General features: G+C 39.5%; 1 protein-coding gene across 3 annotated transcripts in view; it reads right to left on the bottom strand.

The window, feature by feature from the left end:
- The window catches only part of ttn.1 (titin, tandem duplicate 1), a 135,765-nt gene that overhangs the window by 61,641 nt on the left and 56,203 nt on the right, over nucleotides 1-17,921 (bottom strand). For all 3 annotated transcript variants that reach the window (XM_067409305.1, XM_067409306.1, XM_067409307.1), the window contains 45 exons: nucleotides 17,765-17,862; nucleotides 17,349-17,517; nucleotides 17,006-17,272; nucleotides 16,476-16,742; nucleotides 16,074-16,352; nucleotides 15,575-15,983; nucleotides 15,370-15,494; nucleotides 15,010-15,276; nucleotides 14,659-14,928; nucleotides 14,279-14,578; nucleotides 13,495-13,797; nucleotides 13,223-13,410; nucleotides 12,991-13,105; nucleotides 12,589-12,873; nucleotides 12,357-12,508; nucleotides 12,119-12,266; nucleotides 11,827-12,004; nucleotides 11,588-11,709; nucleotides 11,221-11,508; nucleotides 10,823-11,119; nucleotides 10,529-10,715; nucleotides 10,330-10,445; nucleotides 9,945-10,244; nucleotides 9,012-9,311; nucleotides 8,821-8,926; nucleotides 8,496-8,692; nucleotides 8,066-8,371; nucleotides 7,669-7,947; nucleotides 7,263-7,562; nucleotides 6,843-7,145; nucleotides 6,352-6,732; nucleotides 5,958-6,260; nucleotides 5,574-5,873; nucleotides 5,194-5,490; nucleotides 4,750-5,034; nucleotides 4,348-4,641; nucleotides 3,162-3,461; nucleotides 2,739-3,047; nucleotides 2,335-2,525; nucleotides 1,776-2,205; nucleotides 1,383-1,691; nucleotides 1,088-1,269; nucleotides 876-1,005; nucleotides 453-752; nucleotides 50-367 (listed from right to left, as the gene is read on the bottom strand). In XM_067409305.1, the coding sequence (XP_067265406.1) occupies nucleotides 50-367; nucleotides 453-752; nucleotides 876-1,005; nucleotides 1,088-1,269; nucleotides 1,383-1,691; nucleotides 1,776-2,205; nucleotides 2,335-2,525; nucleotides 2,739-3,047; nucleotides 3,162-3,461; nucleotides 4,348-4,641; nucleotides 4,750-5,034; nucleotides 5,194-5,490; nucleotides 5,574-5,873; nucleotides 5,958-6,260; nucleotides 6,352-6,732; nucleotides 6,843-7,145; nucleotides 7,263-7,562; nucleotides 7,669-7,947; nucleotides 8,066-8,371; nucleotides 8,496-8,692; nucleotides 8,821-8,926; nucleotides 9,012-9,311; nucleotides 9,945-10,244; nucleotides 10,330-10,445; nucleotides 10,529-10,715; nucleotides 10,823-11,119; nucleotides 11,221-11,508; nucleotides 11,588-11,709; nucleotides 11,827-12,004; nucleotides 12,119-12,266; nucleotides 12,357-12,508; nucleotides 12,589-12,873; nucleotides 12,991-13,105; nucleotides 13,223-13,410; nucleotides 13,495-13,797; nucleotides 14,279-14,578; nucleotides 14,659-14,928; nucleotides 15,010-15,276; nucleotides 15,370-15,494; nucleotides 15,575-15,983; nucleotides 16,074-16,352; nucleotides 16,476-16,742; nucleotides 17,006-17,272; nucleotides 17,349-17,517; nucleotides 17,765-17,862 (11,250 nt within the window). The remainder of the gene's footprint in view (nucleotides 1-49; nucleotides 368-452; nucleotides 753-875; nucleotides 1,006-1,087; nucleotides 1,270-1,382; nucleotides 1,692-1,775; nucleotides 2,206-2,334; nucleotides 2,526-2,738; nucleotides 3,048-3,161; nucleotides 3,462-4,347; nucleotides 4,642-4,749; nucleotides 5,035-5,193; nucleotides 5,491-5,573; nucleotides 5,874-5,957; nucleotides 6,261-6,351; nucleotides 6,733-6,842; nucleotides 7,146-7,262; nucleotides 7,563-7,668; nucleotides 7,948-8,065; nucleotides 8,372-8,495; nucleotides 8,693-8,820; nucleotides 8,927-9,011; nucleotides 9,312-9,944; nucleotides 10,245-10,329; nucleotides 10,446-10,528; nucleotides 10,716-10,822; nucleotides 11,120-11,220; nucleotides 11,509-11,587; nucleotides 11,710-11,826; nucleotides 12,005-12,118; nucleotides 12,267-12,356; nucleotides 12,509-12,588; nucleotides 12,874-12,990; nucleotides 13,106-13,222; nucleotides 13,411-13,494; nucleotides 13,798-14,278; nucleotides 14,579-14,658; nucleotides 14,929-15,009; nucleotides 15,277-15,369; nucleotides 15,495-15,574; nucleotides 15,984-16,073; nucleotides 16,353-16,475; nucleotides 16,743-17,005; nucleotides 17,273-17,348; nucleotides 17,518-17,764; nucleotides 17,863-17,921) is intronic.

The following is a 17,921-nucleotide window of genomic DNA, read 5'->3' as shown; positions in this document are numbered from 1 at the left end:
AACTATTAAATTCACCGAATTGCTTTGTGTGTATATGCTCTGTACATACTGTTCTGGTCCTTAACGATGATAGGTCCTGCTGTAGAGGATGGTCTACTCGCACCAACCTCATTCACAGCCTTAACACGGAATTCATATTCAGCACCCTGGTGGAGATCCTCCACTTTGAACGTGGTGGTATCAATATCACGGCGGTTGCACTGCCTCCAGGACTCTTGCTGGTTTCCACTGCTATCCCACCACAGGCGCTCAACATTGTAGTGAGTCACAGGTGCACCACCATCATTTTTGGGTGGCTTCCAAGTCAGAGTTACAATGCCCTTGGACACATCAACGATTTTGACTCTTGTGGGAGGATCCGGAGGATCTGCAATAATACAGAGTTTTGAATAGTCAGAATAAACTGTATTTACGCATTTTTAATGACAGACTCATTTACAAAATACACTTACGAATAGGATCCCTGGCTTTAGTCCGCTGAATGGTTGTGATATGGGGCCCCATACCAAAGCGATTCTCAGCTCTTATACGGAAAAAGTATTCTTGTCCTTCATTGAGGTCTGGCACAACCAAGGACTGTGTTGCACAAGCTGGGTTGACCTTTGTCCAAGCCTTTCCTTCAACAGTCTTTTTCTCAATGAAGTAGCTCTTGATCCTGTCACCACCATCACAGTCTGGAGGACTCCAGGATAGTCTACATGTTCCACGTGTGATGTCACTGATTTTAATGTCTTTTGGAGCTCCAGGCAAATCTAGACAAAAGAGACACATTATGTGATTTAATGCATACTTCTAGACATTCTGTATTCTAATGATACTACTATTTTATCGGGTTTTGATGTTTTCATGATTTTAGGGATTTTGAATATACTTACCAAGTACAGTCACACGCACTTTGACTACTTTAGTGCCAGCCTGGTTGTTGGCAGTGATGATATATCGGCCAGAATGATTTAATTTACATTCAGGGATTGTCACTACTGATGTTGTATCACTGGATGATATCTGCAGAGTTCAAATGTAAAATATATTATTTGGTTTAGACTGAACAAACTGAGTATTTTGAAAAAAATATGAATAATCCTACTTCTGAATCCTCTGGCAGAGTGTGACGCTCATTCTTTTTCTCTGTTGGAGCAGTTCCATCAAACTCCCATGTCACATTTGGAACAGGTTTGCCGGAGATGGTGGCTGGAATCTTGATGGTTGTTCCAGCACGACAATTCAGAAGTTCATTAGCTGTGACCTCCAAGGTAATGACAGGTTCCTCTGTGAACATGTCAAGTAACACATATATCTTTAGTCATATATAATGTTGTACATATATGTATTAAATATTATTCTATATTATTGTAACACATATAAACAAAAGTAAGACTTACCCAGAATATCCTGTACAATGATATCAGCAGTTCTGGGACTTGGCTCAGATTCACCAGCAGCATTGACAGCAACAATCCTGAACCTGCATTTCTTATTCTCTTTAAGCCCTGACACAGTGTATGAATTAGTCAGGATAAGCTTCTCCGGTGTATTGATCCTTTTCCATTCATGTGAACCTTCATCCTGAACTTCAACAATGTAACCCTTTATTGGACTTCCTCCATCTTTTTCTGGTGGGGTCCAAGAAAGGCTCACGCTGCTTGTGGATTTGTCTTTTACTACAGGTGCTGGTGGTTGACTTGGTGGTTCTACAAGTAACATTTAAGAATGGAGAGTTGTATTCATTAGGAACTGGAATTCATAAACATATCAACATAAGAAATATTACTTACTTCTCGGATCAAGCGCAAACACACACTCTGTTGATTCACTTGGAGGTCCAACACCAGCTGCATTCTGAGCCATCACACGGAACTTGTACTCGGCACCCTCAATAAGGTGCAGCACATTGTATTCCAGGCCCTTGACTGCTGGTTTTGTGACTGGTGCCCTGTTAACACGACTCCAGTATACAGCACCTCTCTCTCTCTTTTCAAGCCAGTAGCCTTGAATGGTTGAGCCACCATTGTCTTTTGGAGGCTCCCATGTGACCAACATGGATGAGCGAGTGTGTCCAATAATCCTTGGCCTCTGGGGTGGACCGGGAAGACCAAATGGATCTTTAAGTACAACCTTTTCTGATTCACAACTATCACTGACCCCAAACTTGTTCTCAGCTTTGATCTGGAACTGGTAGGTACCATAGGCCTCCAACTTGTACACCTTCAGAAGGGGATTAAAAAAATAAATAAATAAAAAACATTTAGAGTATTTATAGAGTATAGAGTATTTATCAGTGTCATTCTAGAAGGAACTGTCTCATTGTAATACGTATTAATAACATGTATTAACCCCATAACGTCTGTCCATAATGCAGCATGTCAGCTGTTCCCAGTCAGACTTCTTTTTGCTGGCATCTCTCTTCTCAATGATGTAGTTAGTGAGTTCACTTCCACCATTGTCCTCTGGAGCATCCCAGGTAAGGTAGCAAGACTCAGCTTTGATGTCAGACACCACAATGTTACTTGGTGGCAATGGGCGATCTAGGAAATAAACACCACAGTCATAATCACAACATAAGACATCCCATCAATTATCATAAAAGTAATCTTGTAACAAAATTGCTGAAAATAAAGTAGGTCCCTAACATAACTTAACTACAGGTAAAAATCCTGAGTAACTTGTGGTGGAAAATCAATAAAAGTAAAGTCTTAAGTAAAATCATACTGAATACGGAATAACATTTAAAGGCTTACCCAAGATATCCACACGGATTGTGCGTTGACCTACTCCACGGGTATTTGTTGCAGTTAACTTGTATAGGCCAGTGTCTTGTCTTACAGTTTCAGGAATGCCAATTTTGGTATTGATAGTTTGTCTGTTAATCTCCTCTGACTCCAATGTCATTGTCTCAGTGGGTTGGTCAATAACTACTCCATTCTTTGTCCACTCAAAGGTAGGCAAGGGTAGGCCAAAAATTTCAGCAGGAATTTCAATAGCTGCTCCTTTCTTGACAATAATGGCATCTCTCTTAAAGAATTTCAACCACTTAACAGTAGGTATATCTAAAATAGAGCAAAATATCAATGAAATTGTTAAGGAATGATTTGTATTAGCAAACTAAAACTACACAAGTTCAAAATTGGTCAACGATTTATATTATAGGGAGTGATACATACGTTCATCATCCTGAATATTGACGCTGATTGCTTTGGATGGTTCTCCATCGCCAACCTCATTGACAGCTTTCACTCTGAAGTCATACATCATGTTCTCAGTCAAACTTTCCAGAGTGATGGTGAGGTCTTTGCAGAGCTGACGGTTGGCAACATCAAATTCAGTGCTGTCTTGCCTCATCTTTTCAATATAGTAGCCTCTGATTGGCGAACCGCCATCACTACGAGGAGGTTCCCAAGTCAATGTAATAGTGTTCTTGGTCCTTTCCGTATAGTGCAATTTCTCTGGGGCAGATGGCACTCCTAAAATTTCAAGAAAGTTGTTTATCCCTTTTGTACTCCAATCTAATATAATGTTACAGTTGCACATCAGATGATTTTAACCAAATGTTCACTTAAGACATAACAGATAATGTTTGCGTGAATACTCGCCAAAACAGATTTTTTTAAATACTGTAATTCTGTGTATGTGTGTATATCGGGATTGCGCACTGACTCCTAGAGAGATCTGACTAGAGAGATTGTTTTGTTTACATCAGCATGAGTTTAAAAAAATCACATTTCATTGGTTCAGACTCATGCCATCAAGAGTTAGCTATGAATATTCACAAAGTTGGAATGCTGCGCTTTACAACGATACCAAACTTGTGCTGAGGGAAAAGCCAGTAGTCGAGAAGCGAGTAGAGAAAAATGGCATTTTTCATGGTCAAAGGGTACTCCTCTCAGAAAACATACAAATAAAGATACTTTTAGATGTTTAATTGCTATTTGGAGAATTAGAATCGCTAGACAAGGGCTTAATGCACAAATTTTTGTGAAAACCTGTTTTGACAAAAAAGGACATTTTTCACTTTTTTTTTTCCATACAGTTTTGCAGCTCGAAATTATCCTGTGCACATTCTGACTCCTTTTGCCAGCACAGGTCATATATATATATATATATATATATATATATATATATACAGCTATGGAAAAAATTAAGAGACCACTCCAAGTTCAGAAATCAATGTTAAGTGGTCTCTTAATTTTTTCCATAGCTGTATATATATATATATATATATATATATATATATATATATATATATATATATATATATATATATATATATATATATATATATATGCAATTCAAATTTAAATTCAAAATATAATTCAAATTTAATATATAATTAATTTCTATTGTGTTTACCTTTGGGATCCACTGCTAAAACAGGTCCAAGGTCAACAGGAGCACCAAGGCCATACTTGTTCCTAGCAACTACACGGAACATGTATTCTTCTCCATCAAGAAGACCAACAATGTCACATTTGCAATTGGCAACTTCCAGGGGTTGTCTGTAAATGTGCATTTTGGCATCCTTTCTCTCAACAACATAGCCCATTATGTCACTTCCACCATTATCTAGAGGATCTGACCAGGTGAGTGAAATCATCTTCTTGCTTACATGAACTGTCTTAAGATCAACCACTGGTCCGGGAACATCTTTTGTCCAAAAAAAACAAACAAACAAGAAAACATCCCACATTTCAGAATTAAAAAGCAAACCATTTTTCAAACCAAGACTTTTTTGAAGAAAATAATTTTACTTACCCATCACATCCACCTTAACAGAGGCAGACTTGGTTCCACTGGGGTTGGTACCTGTGATCTGGTATATGCCATGGTCAGATCTTAAAGCGGTTTTGATACTTAAAGTGCTGTTCTTTACTTCTGTCTCAATAACCATGCGTTCCTTGTCTGGCTCTGCATCATCCTTTGTCCACTTAACTTCTGGTACAGGTCGCCCAGTAACAACAGCAGGGAGACGCAATGTTTCTCCCGCTCTAATGATGACTCCATTCCTTACAGAGAGATCAAACTCAACCCCTGGTGCCTCTGTTAAACAATGCAAATTTAAATATTTAATTAGAATCGCCCAAATGGGTGTAAAATAATCTTGAGTGACAGCTTAATTTAGGTTGACTGTTCATAAAAGAAATTTTTTTTTAAGAGCTTCAGATCCTCTTTTGCACACTATTTGTTTTTTCAGCACACCTTCAGGTTCTTTGGCCTGAACAGGTTCAGTCATGCCTGGGGCTCCATGTCCTGCATCATTTACAGCATACACACGAAGATAATAATCAGCTCCTTCAGTCAGTCCAGTCACGGTGTACTTGCGGTCTTTGCATCTAAACTCAGTGCAGCGGACCCAATCCTTCTCACCAACCAGACAGCGCTCAACATGATATCCAAGGATTTCTCCACCACCATTGTACAATGGAGGTACCCAACTGATATCGATAGTAGTATTTGTGACATCAACAATTTTTGGTACAGGTGGGCCAGGTGGTACTGCAAAAATTGTTACATTTAATTAAATTATAAAGCCATTTAAATCTAAGTAGTAAACATTTGATTTAAATTTTCACACTTACAGATTGCATCCATTGCAGTTTGAGGATCAGTTGGTACACTGAATTCTCCTGGGCCAGCAAGATTTTCGGCACAGACCCTAAAGACGTAAACAAGACCTTCCAAAAGACCATCAACCTTAACTGTTAGTGCACTAAGAAGATTGGCATTCACTCTGATCCAATATTTGCTGTTGACTTCACGTCTCTCAACCCAATAGCCCAAGATAGGGCTACCATTGTCCTTTGGCTCATGCCAGCTGAGGGCAACTGTGCTGGAAGTGACCTCTCCAATTCTTGGCATGTTGGGAGCATCAGGTGGTGCTGAAAAACAATATTCAGATAAACTCAAGTAAACTATAACATAAACCAACTACTGTTCAAAATACACCCATAATGTAATGTTACCAAATTGATTCTTCGCAACAAGTGGTTCAGAGTAGCATGGATGTCCACAGCCAAACTTGTTTTCAGCTGTGACTCTGAAGATGTACTCCTTTCCTTCAATAAGCTTGGTTACAGGGTAATTGTATCCCTTGTGAGTCGAGGTCACAGTTACCCAACCAATCTCATCCGTTGTGTTGTCTTTCTTTTCTAGTATGTAGTTGATGATCTCACTGCCACCGTCATCAAGAGGTGCATCCCATGTGCAAACAACAGAAGTGTTCCTGATCTCATCAAATCCAAAGTTGACAGGAGGGCCAGGCTTATCTGCAAGTTATAACAGGCAGAAATGTTAATACACAATTGCAGTTGTTAAATTCTTAAGGAAATACCCATAGTAGTTCCAAAAGTAACTTACCAAGAACATTGACGTAACAAGATGCTGTTGCAAAACCATGGGTATTCTCAACTCTAATAGTGAAATTTCCATGATCAGATCTGACGGCATCACGCACCATCAGAGCACTCTCACCCCTTTTAGTCTGGTCAAATGACAGGCGATCTAAAAGTGGTGGATGGAATTCTTCTTCAGGTTCAGGCTGAACAGACTTCTTCTTTTTCTTTTTCACAATTTCTGGTTTCTTCTTTGCTGGTGGCTGCCTGACATTCTCATCATTTCTGAACCATGTAACAGTTGGGTAGGGAGATCCAGATATGTAAGTATCCAATCTAATCTCCTCTCCCTTTCTGATACTGAGGCCAGATGCAACACGGGCATGAAGTGATACCTTTGGTGGATCTTAAGCAGAAAATATAATAAAGATTTTAAAAAGTGACATTTAATGTTTGATTTGACACACAGAAAAGTTTGCATAGAGGAGCTGTAATAGATTTTGTTTTTTAACATACCAACAGGATCAGCAGCCTTAATCAGTGCTGTACTGCGAGATGGGTCACTTGCTCCTGCAATATTCTCTGCACGGACGCGGAACTGGTATTCTTTTCCTTCTGTCAAGCCAGTGACGGTGTAGGAGAAACCAGGCACTAGATTTGGAACGCATCTCTCAAATCTGTCACCATCTTTTTCAATCTTTTCAAGAATGTACCCTGTGATTGGGCATCCACCATCATATGGTGGTGCCATCCAAGTAACAGTGATTGAATTTGAGGTGGGATTGTGTCCTTCAACCTCAATTGGTGGGTCTGGATGTTCTGTAATATAATAATTGTAAATAATAATAATAATAATGAAAATATTAATGACAAACATGACCAGAGATTAATTTAATAATATGTAGTTAATAATATATTTTTAATAATTATACTTACGTTTCTGTTCTTCCGATATGACAGGATTGCGAAGTTCAAGAAACTCGCCACTGCCAATTTTGTTAACAGCCTTCACTCTGAAGTAATATTCACCATTGAGCATAAGATCTTTGACCAGAAAGCTTAAAACATTGTCTCCAGACATCACAGGCAAAAATGTTTTCTTCTGAGCTTCCCTACGCTCCAGAACGTAGTGCAAGATTGGGCTACCACCATCACTCTCTGGAGGCTCCCAAGAGATCTTGCAAGAGTTCTTGGTGACCTCACTTGGAGAGATGTCCTTACATTGTCCAGGCAGGCCTTTTAACAAAAAATTTAATGAGGCATTAAGCTTGATTTTTAAGCAGTAGGTATGGAAAGTGTAAGTCAGTTAAAGCCAATTTATATAGTTTATACAGTTTCTTACCGACCACTTTTACATTGATTGTGCCAGTTACTGAACCCAGACTATTCTCAAGAGTAACAGTGTACACGGCAGCATCTTCATGTTTACACTTGAGAAGCTCCAGTTGAACATGTTTAAGTTCACATGTCAATGTCAGTCTGTCTTCAGTCTTTAATTCAGTGTCACCCTTTTTCCAGACCATTGATGGTTTTGGAATTGCTCTGTATGGGATTTTTATATTCATCTTCTCACCCTCAACAACAACAATATCTTGAGTCTGAAGATCCATGGTTGGTGCACCTTCGAAATATTGAAAAATGTATTAAATACTAGTATCAGACCAGTGGAAAAAATGTCTACACACACATATACACACACATGCCCTTTCATTCACAATGAATATTTTAATAGTCCTTACAGTCAGGGTCTTTGGCAAAGACACCATCTGAAATTTCAGAGGGATCACTGACTCCAATAGCATTGATAGCACGAACTCTCAACACATATTTTTTCTCAGGAATGATGCCTTCCTCAGCCTTAAACCTAAGCTCTTTGACAGGACGGGCATTAATCCTCATCCACTTCTCAGTTCCAGCTTCAGACAGCTCAACATGGTAGCCTGTGATTGGACTTCCTCCATTCTTTTCTGGAGCTTTCCATGTAATGTTGATGTGCTCTCTGCTGGCATCAACAATCTTGACTTCAGTTGGAGGAGAAGGTGGACCTACAAAACACACAAACAAACAAACAAACAAACAAAACACATTAATCCAGATAATGGGGTGTACACTATCATCTATAACTACTTCAGCATTAGTATGTTATGCATGGTATGTAACTAAACATACTTATGGGATCCTCAATGGTCATGATAACAGTAGGTTCACTTGGGTGGCCAACTCCAGCTTCATTCTCAGCACGGACCTGGAACTGCACCTCACTGCCTTCATCAACATCAGTCACCCTGTACTTGCATTCAGGGCCAGATGTCTTTCCAGACTTTACCCAGCGTGTGCCTACCTTCTCTTTCTTCTCAATAACATACCTATGAAAAAAAATATTCATGAGACAACTGTTTTGCTTTGAACACCAATTTTGCATTTTACAAAATTTTTCAAAATTACTGTGTAATTTAAATTTTTTTTTTTTATATATATATAAATATGTCCATACTTAGTGATTGGTCTTCCACCATCACTGTTGGGTGGCTCCCATTTCAGGTCAACATGTCTCTTGGACACCTCCACAACAGTCAAAGCGTAGGGTGGTCCAGGGGTTGCTAGAGAGGACAAGAATAACTCACTTTAATCAAAACAAAATAAAACAAAACAAAACAAATGTACAAAACATGTAGTTTAACTTACTGAATGTATCCTTGGCCAGAACAGAGTCCTCTAGTTCACAGAATTCGCTTACACCAACTGCATTCTCAGCAGCAACACGGAACACATAAAGAGAGCCTTCATTAAGTGGAGTGACAGTATACTTGCTGTCTTTCACTGTGGTGTCCACAGCCTGCCAGGCCCTGCGTCTGACGTCTCTCTTCTCAACAACATAGTTGGTGATCGGAGAGCCACCATCACTATCTGGTTCAGTCCACTTCAGGTCACAGTTGATTTTACTAATGTTAACCACCTCAAGCCAACGTGGGACATTTGGAGGATCTGGTCAAATGAGAATGACAAAAATAATATTATCATCATCATTGCAGTTTGAATATAAAAAGAAGAACATATCAGTGATACATTTGGAAATTGGGGATGCAATTAGTCTTTTATATCTTTCATTAATATTTACACTGACAATGGGCATTGACCACGTTTACATACGTCTACTATTTTCTGATTAAGATAAATATTCTGGTTAAGCCATTGTTTAGAAGAACATATTTACATGCTTCACTCGTACTGTGCACAGTGTTTCTGTAAACAATTAATTTATTTTAAATGAACAGTAGATATTCTGAGTAAGATGACACAGACTTTTAATTAATACAAGCATATGTCGGATTTGTATAAACAAAAATATTGGCTTAATCAAGTTAAGGCAATAAAGTTAACACATTTACTTTATTTATACATAATTGGAATATGACTAAATTCTGATTTCAAGCATGTACCTTGGTCAATGTTGTTTTTATATGCAGTCCAAAAGTACAATTAAATTTCATGCTTATTGATATATCTAGATAATGATATCTAGATATATTCTTGATGACATGATCTTGATATATAGCTTTTGACTATATGACAAAAATGTTTTACAAGTCAGTTTTCAAACCTTCTGTCAACACTTACAAAGTCTCTCTTTGCAGACAACAGGGTCACTTGGGTCACTGGCTTCACTCTCTCCAGCAACATTGACGGCCTTGACTCTAAAAGAATACTCTTGCTTCTCCATCAGACCCTTCAATAAATGCTCTGTTGTTGGCACATCCTCAGCTACACGAACCCATTCCTCAGTTCCAGTCTTTTGAAGCTCAATTATGTAGGACTCAATCTTAGCGCCGCCATCATGCTCAGGTCTGGTCCACTGCAGGTGTGCTGAAGTCTTGGCAATGTCTTTGATGAATGGTTTCCCAGGAGCCCAAGGAGGATCTAAAACAACAACATTTGAAATTCATGACTTTAAATTTTAATTATTTAATTTGCCACAAAGTTGAAAAATAAAACCGTAACATACCAATTGGATCTTTAATCAAAACTGGGTCAGTCTCATCACTTGGCTTTCCTGGTCCAGCAAGATTTTCAGCCAAAACACGGAACCTGCACTTCTTCTTTGTTGGCAAACCTTTCACCCTTAAGAGGTGCATTATTTGAGAATTTCTTTAGCACTTCCTTCACCATTCAAATGTTGACACAATGAAAACAATTATCCTTACCTGTATGTTGCATCCTTAATTGGCAGCTTGTTACACCTGATCCATTTGTCAGTCTCAGGATCAAACCTCTCAACCCAGTAACCAGTGATGGGGCTTCCACCATCTTCATCAGGTTCATACCAAATTAGAGTTACAGCATCCTTTGTGATATCAGAAGGCTGAACCCTGGTTGGTGCCCCAGGAGGATCTAAGTGACAGAAGAAGAGAATTTATTTTGTAAATAAGGTAAATAAAGAAACATAACATATAATATAGTGCAATATAGTGTAATATAGTGTAATATAGTACACTTACCAAATGAATACTTTGCAATAATAGGCACATGCTCTGCAGGAGTCCCAATGCCATACTGGTTCTCAGCAGACACTCTGAAGACATATTCCTTCATAGGCACCAGTTTGCAGGCTTTGAAAACAGTTTGTTTGATTGTAGCAGACAGTTTCTGCCACTCTTCTTTATCTGTGGGTCTCATCTCAACAATGTAATTGGAAACTGGGGAGCCACCATCATCTCTGGGGGCATTCCAGGCCAGACAGCAGGATTCATTGGTGATTTCAGAGATGTCAAAAGCAGCCGGAGGTCCAGGTTTATCTGTTTTCAACACAATGAAAACAAATCAATAAATATGTTTAACATTGATTTTTTTAATTGCATTGAGCAGAAATTACAGATTATATGGAGCAACACCCTACCAAGAATGTTGACGTCAACAGTTGCAGTGGCACGGCCACTAGTGTTGACAGCCTCAATGATATAGGTGGCTGTATCAGATCTGGTTGTGTTTGCAATGGAAAGTGTGGAGTGTCCAGGTTTTGTGTCAATGCTAATCCTATCCTCTGGTTTCAGGACAAGATCAGCCTTTGTCCATTTCACTCTTGGCTCTGGCTTGCCAAGCACATCAGCAGGCAGGTCAATCTTAGTGCCAGCCCTGGCAGTCAAGCCTGCAAGAAGCTTCACATCCAGCTGGATCTCTGGTGGCTCTGTAAAATAATAAAAATTTGAATATAGCAGATTCTAACTATAATTTAACTATTATATAGGTGAATCTAGATCACTAACCTTTAGGATCAACGGCAAGGATCTCGTCTGTAGCCTTGCATGGTCGGCTGGCTCCAAGTCTGTTCACTGCTCTAACACGGTAAGCATACCATTGACCTTCAATAAGACCAGTCACCTGCAACCTGGGATATGTATAATGACACAGATTACAGATGTATCTGAACAATTATTAAACACAATTATATGCTTTAGAACACTATGTTCCATTATGGGGATGCACATGAAGAATCACCACTCACTTAAGCTCAGGTATGGGATCTCCACAGGCTTCCCATTTGTCAGTGCCACGCTGACATTTATCAACAATGTAGCCCTTGACCGCAGCACCACCATCATATCTGGGAGGTTCCCAAAGAAGGAAGATGCCCTTTGCTGATTTGTCCCTCCATTTCAGGTTCTCAGGAGGGTCAGGCACAGCTGTATTTCAAACAAGTTTCATCGGTCATACAGTGTATATGTACATATATTATATATATGAGAGAGAGAATTATACAAACATTGTGCCTGTGTGTAACACTTTTTAAAACTTACTGGCTGGTGAGGACACATTAACAGGTTCATCAATGTATGCTGGCTCTCCTGGTCCACATTTGTTGCAAGCAATAACACTGAACAAGTACTCCTTGCCCTCAATGACATCTGTGACAGTGTACTCAAGGTCCTGTATGCCTGACATCACCTGAAGTGTAGATGCTGTTAGAACCTAATGTTTCACTGAGTGTACAAATACTGTAAAGTACAAATACAGTAACTGTTAAAAACACCTCACCTTGACCCAGGTCTTGCGGGAAACCTCTCTTTTCTCAATATTGTACCCATTTACAGGGCTGCCTCCATCATGCTCTGGTGCTTCCCACATTAGATGCACATGCTGTCTGGTCACCTCTGCAACTTTGAAGTCTTTGGGTGCACTTGGACATGCTGAAAGGTGCAAAAATAGGATTGCACATTAATTGTTGTGCAAAACCAAAAACAATATATTAAAATGAAAATTTGCATACCAATAACATTGACTTCGATCTCTCCAGATACAGTTGTCACATCATTCTCCAGCTGTAAGGTATATGTTCCTTTGTCTGGACGTACACTTGGCGTAACAACCAGTTCGGTGTATGTAGGCTTTGTGACCATGGAAACACGGTCACCTGTGGTGAGCTCTTTGTCACCAAATGTCCACTTGGGTTTAGGCACGGGATATCCCGTGATGGGAACTCGGATGATAAGAGCATTGGGGACAATGACCTCTAGACCATTTGCGAAACCACTGAGGTCCATGGTGGGACCCACTAAGGGCAGAAATAAAATTGAGAAAACATTTAAAATAAAGTATATTTATATTTGAAAAAATATATATATATACATATTGCCTTTGAGGGAAAATGTCTAAAGTTAAAATAACTTACAATGAGGATCATCGGCTAAAAGTGGCCCAAGTGCATCGGCTGGATCAGACACCCCAGCAGCATTTTCTGCACAAACTCTGTAGTGATATTTCTGACCAAACTTCAGTCCAGAAACCTTAATATAGGACATAGGATACATAAGTGAACACATTATAAAACAAAATAAACTTTTCATAAGATTATAAATTAGTATTGTTAAATTCAAAATGCAAAATTTGTCAAAATGACATACCCTGTAGTAAAGGTCAGGGCAAAGCCTTGCGTTACATCTCAGCCACTTGTCAGTGCCATCTTCACACTTCTCAATGATGTAGCCTGTAATCATGCTGCCTCCATTGCTGATGGGTGTTTCCCATGACAGCTGAACTGAGTCTTTGGTCTGATTTGTGTAGTTGAAGTTCAGAGGTGGACTTGGCCTCTCTGTAATAGGAGAAAAAATAGAAAGTTTGACACTGGGTTTTGCAACAACTCTTAGAGGATGAAAAAAATATAAACATTACTAACCAATGGGATCCATAATCTTCACTGGATCTGTGGCAGTGCTTGGCTGTCCAATTCCAGCTTTGTTCTCAGCTCTGACCCTGAAGATGTACTCCTTGTTTTCAACAACATCATTGAGTGTGGCTGTGCGATCCTCAGCTTTGACCACCATAGCAGGCTCCCATTTCAGAGAGGTTCTGTCACGGAGTTCAATGATATAAGATGTGATCTCAGATCCTCCATCAAACAGTGGTGGTTCCCAGGACACCGTGGCACCCAACCTATTGACAACTCCAACCATAACCTTCTGAGGTGCATCAGGCACATCTGTTAGAAGCACATGAATGAATAAAAATATTTTTAAGACAATCTAAGATTAGTTGTTACAGTCTCAACTATTACCAGACATTCCGCTTGTTAAGCTTCGTGATGTAGGGATGTACACTTTTTTGGTCCAAGCTTCTATTTCAATAGCCATTTATGAGCACCATTTATTCATATCACACATTTAAGCTAAGCCTTTTAAAAAAAAAACTAAAAAAAAAACAACTCAGTATACACTACAGTCTCTAGACTCACAGCCTCCCGGACACTAACATTTCAACGATTCATAAAAAATGAATCATTGTCTGGTTATCTGAGATTTCGGTTATGTGGATCAAGATTTTTCTGTGGTATTACAGCGCACTGTGGATGTATATTAACACAGTTCATTGTTTGCATTTTGGCATCATTTGGACATGGAAACGGTGGTGCGTGATATCAGACTTAACAAACGAATGAAGAAATAAACTAAAGCACAGCTCACCAAATTTGTTCTTGGCTCGAACTGCCTCATCTGTGGTAACAGTCTCTCCATTTCCAACTCTATTGCGAGCACATACACGGAAGAAATACATGTTGTCCCTCTGCAGTCCACCAACACAATACTCTGGAATGTCAGCACGGTCTGTGGCCATTGTCCAGGTCTTGCGTTTGACATCTCGTCTCTCAACAACATAAGCCAAAATCTTGCTTCCGCCATCACTTTCTGGTTCATCCCAAGCAAGGCTGACCTCACCATCAGCAGTGTCAACAACATGCAGGTTCTTCACAGGTCCCGGAACATCTACAACAACACTTTTATTAGACATCTAGAACACTTAAATTTGTCTGTAGATAATCTAGTCTCTAGATCATCCTACTCACCAATAACATCGAGATTAATGAACGCCTCTCCCTTTCCGTGCTTGTTCTTGATGACAATCTTGTAACGACCCTTGTCTGACTTCTTTGGGTCCTTGAGCCTGTACTCTGTCCGTTCATTAGATGTGTCAATGTTTTGCCCAGGTAGGCTGATGTCATTGTAAAACCATTCCGCCTCAGCACGAGGATAAGCATCGTAGGGAATCGTCATCACAAAAGGCTTTCCAGCATCTGTTACGAGGTTCTGATCTGTGGTCTTGATCTTTGGAATAGCTGTAAGGAAAAGTACATGACATTAACAAAAATGTCCCTTGATATGAAAAACCAAATTGCATTAACACTGACTCTTCCTACCTGCAAGCTCAAGCTTGGCTCTAGCATCCTTCTCCTTGGCAACTATTCTGTATTCTCCCTGATCACGGGGTCTGATCTCACAGACCTGCAGTCTATGAACTTTGCCCTCACTGATCATCTGGTATTTGTCACCCTGGACAATGACCATGTTGTTCCTCATCCATCTGACCTCAACTCTGTCCTTATTCAGTTCAGCCTCAAACACAATATCGGATCCTGGAGGCTCGAATACATCTGTGGGAGGTCTGACGATTTCCACTGGAATCTCTGTTGAAGAAAGAAAAGACGCACGCCATGAGCATATCAAATAATTGGGCAATATGAACATGGATACCAGAAAGAGGCTGTGAAAAAAATTACCTTCAACAAAGAGACGTGCCCTTGACCTTTTATCTTCCACTCCACAGGCATATTCACATTCATCATCTGGTCTGCACTCTTTGACTACAAGTTTGCATTCTTTTCCATCTTTCTCCATATGATATCTAAAAAGATCATGACCATTAGCAAAAGTTTTCACATTATCACAGAGTACTTTTTCATAGTTTCATGGTTCAAAACTAACCTTGGTCCTTCTCTGATTTCACGTCCGTTCCTGTACCATTTAACAAGGGCTTTTTCCTTTGACAATTTGCAAGTGAACTCAGCATCCTCAAACTCTGTGATGGTTTGGTCTCTGAGTTGAGCGGAGAAATCAGTGGGTGCCTCACTGATGACCAGTTCTGCTGTGGACTTATCAGCACCAGCAACTACAGTGTATTCACCTTCATCTGCAAGGCTGCAGTCCTTAATGGTCAGAGTGTGCTTGTCCTTGTCAACACGATACAGAATACGTTTGCTGAAAGTGATCTCTTGACCGGCCTTCATCCACTGGACTGTCACATTTGGTCTATTCACTTTGCAAGTAAAAGTAATGGTCTTCTTTTCCTCTATTTCACAGTCCTCTAGCGGCTCAATGATCTTGAGGGCTTCCTCTGTAAATGCAAAAAAACATATAAGCATTCTGCATTTACTTCTGTCAAATTACACATGGTATAAAAGGTAGACATATAATAATGACGCACCTAGTACATTGATGTTAGCAGAGCACTTGGCCTGTTCTCCGCGTTGGTTTGTCAGTGTAATGGTGTAGCTGGCTTCATCCGACTTTTCTGCAGCTTTGATTCTCAGAGAGAACACAGTGTCTCTCTGAGCCATAACAAACTTGCTACTCTCAAACAATATCTCGTCGTTCTTCATCCATTTGGCTTTAGCTCCCTCTGAGTTCACCTCACAGTTAAGGACAATCTCTTGTCCTTCCTTTACTTTGGCATCCTTGAGGGGAGTGATTATCCTCAGTTTTTCTAAGGAGACAAGCAAAGGTACCAGTTTTAGTCCTATTTAAAACAGTAATTCAAAATTGAACTTTGGAAACCTGTTGTACTAAAACATATTATAGAAAAATATACTAAAAAAGAAAACCTTACCAATCACCAACAAATCTGCTGAAGCCTTTACAGAGCCAATGTGGGCAGTGAATGCACCCTCATCTTTTAGCTCGCAGTTTTTGACAATGAGCGCCCTCCTCTTGCCATCAATGACAATTTCATACTTGTCATCAGTTGTAAGTTCTTTGTCTCCTTTGAACCATTTAACTTCATAATTTTCCTTAGATACTGAGCAAACAAACTCAGCCTTTTCACCTTCAACTGCCTCTTGGTTTTGGGGCCTAGCAATGAATTCAGCTGCCAACTCTAAAACAATAAACAGAGTCAGTTTTCAGTAAATCAATGCCTAATTAAATTATCAGTGAGATTATTCAATGCATCAGGATTCCCACATCTTTAAACTTTGACTTTTCCAGTCATTTGAGATCAATGGATATTGGATTTGCCTGAAAATCACAATTTTAAAATTCCATACTTTCTTACATGGTTTTTACATGACCATGGGAACCCTGGGCTTGTAGGACTTTATTACAACAGCGAGTTTGAAAGAATCTAAGCTTAAAACGTACCACTGATCTTTAGAGTTCCTTTTGTTTCTGAAGCAGGCAGTTTGCAGTGGTACTCCCCAGCATCATCCATACGGAGGTCTTGTATGATGAGAATTCTCTTTCTCCCTTCTGCAATATGTTCATATCTACCACCCTCAGGGATCTCCTGGTCACCCTTGTACCATGTAACCTCTGCACTGGGTTTGGAGACCTCACAAATCATCTTAACGCTGTCGGTTTCCGTGCCCTCAACATTGGACAGGTTCTTTGTGAATCTAGCTTCCTCCTCTGCAAGGCAAAAGGAATTGTAATTCCTTTCTGTATTTTAGCTTAATTGTAGAATAATGACTGAAATAAAACTCACCAACAACTGTCAGCATTCCAGAGGATTTGGATGTCCTTGCATCACATTCATATTCTGCCTCATCATCAAACACTGCCTTACTGATGATGAGAATACGCTGTAATCCCTTGGCAATAATCTCATACTTTTTGCCTTTTCTGATCTCAGCGCCATCTTTGAACCAGCGGACCTGTGCAACAAACAATTATGAATCAATACGCTCTCAGCATGCTGCTGTAAAAGTACTTATTGTAAAACTTAAACTTTTGCAAATTTTTCAATTGAACTTTTCACTCAAATTGATATGATAATAATATAACTTGTAAAAAAACAATTGTATTAAATTATGAAAATGTAAATCAGAAACAGATTCACTAGTAGTATCAGACTTTTGGGCCTGGTCCACACAGATTTTTGTAAAAAAAATAAATAAATACCTTGGCACTTTCACGGGACACTTCGCATTCAAACTTAGCAGTTTCCTTCTCCTTAACCTCAACATCATGAAGAGGCTTACTGAATTCAACAAATGGAGCTGAAAATAGATATTAGGCATATGCATTACACAAATGCACTGTTGTTCATTTTATTTCT

Source organism: Chanodichthys erythropterus, chromosome 14, assembly GCF_024489055.1.
Source record: "Chanodichthys erythropterus isolate Z2021 chromosome 14, ASM2448905v1, whole genome shotgun sequence".
NCBI lineage: Eukaryota > Metazoa > Chordata > Actinopteri > Cypriniformes > Xenocyprididae > Chanodichthys > Chanodichthys erythropterus.
The sequence above is the reverse complement of the archived record's forward strand: the minus strand, read 5'-3'. Positions and strand labels throughout refer to the sequence as shown.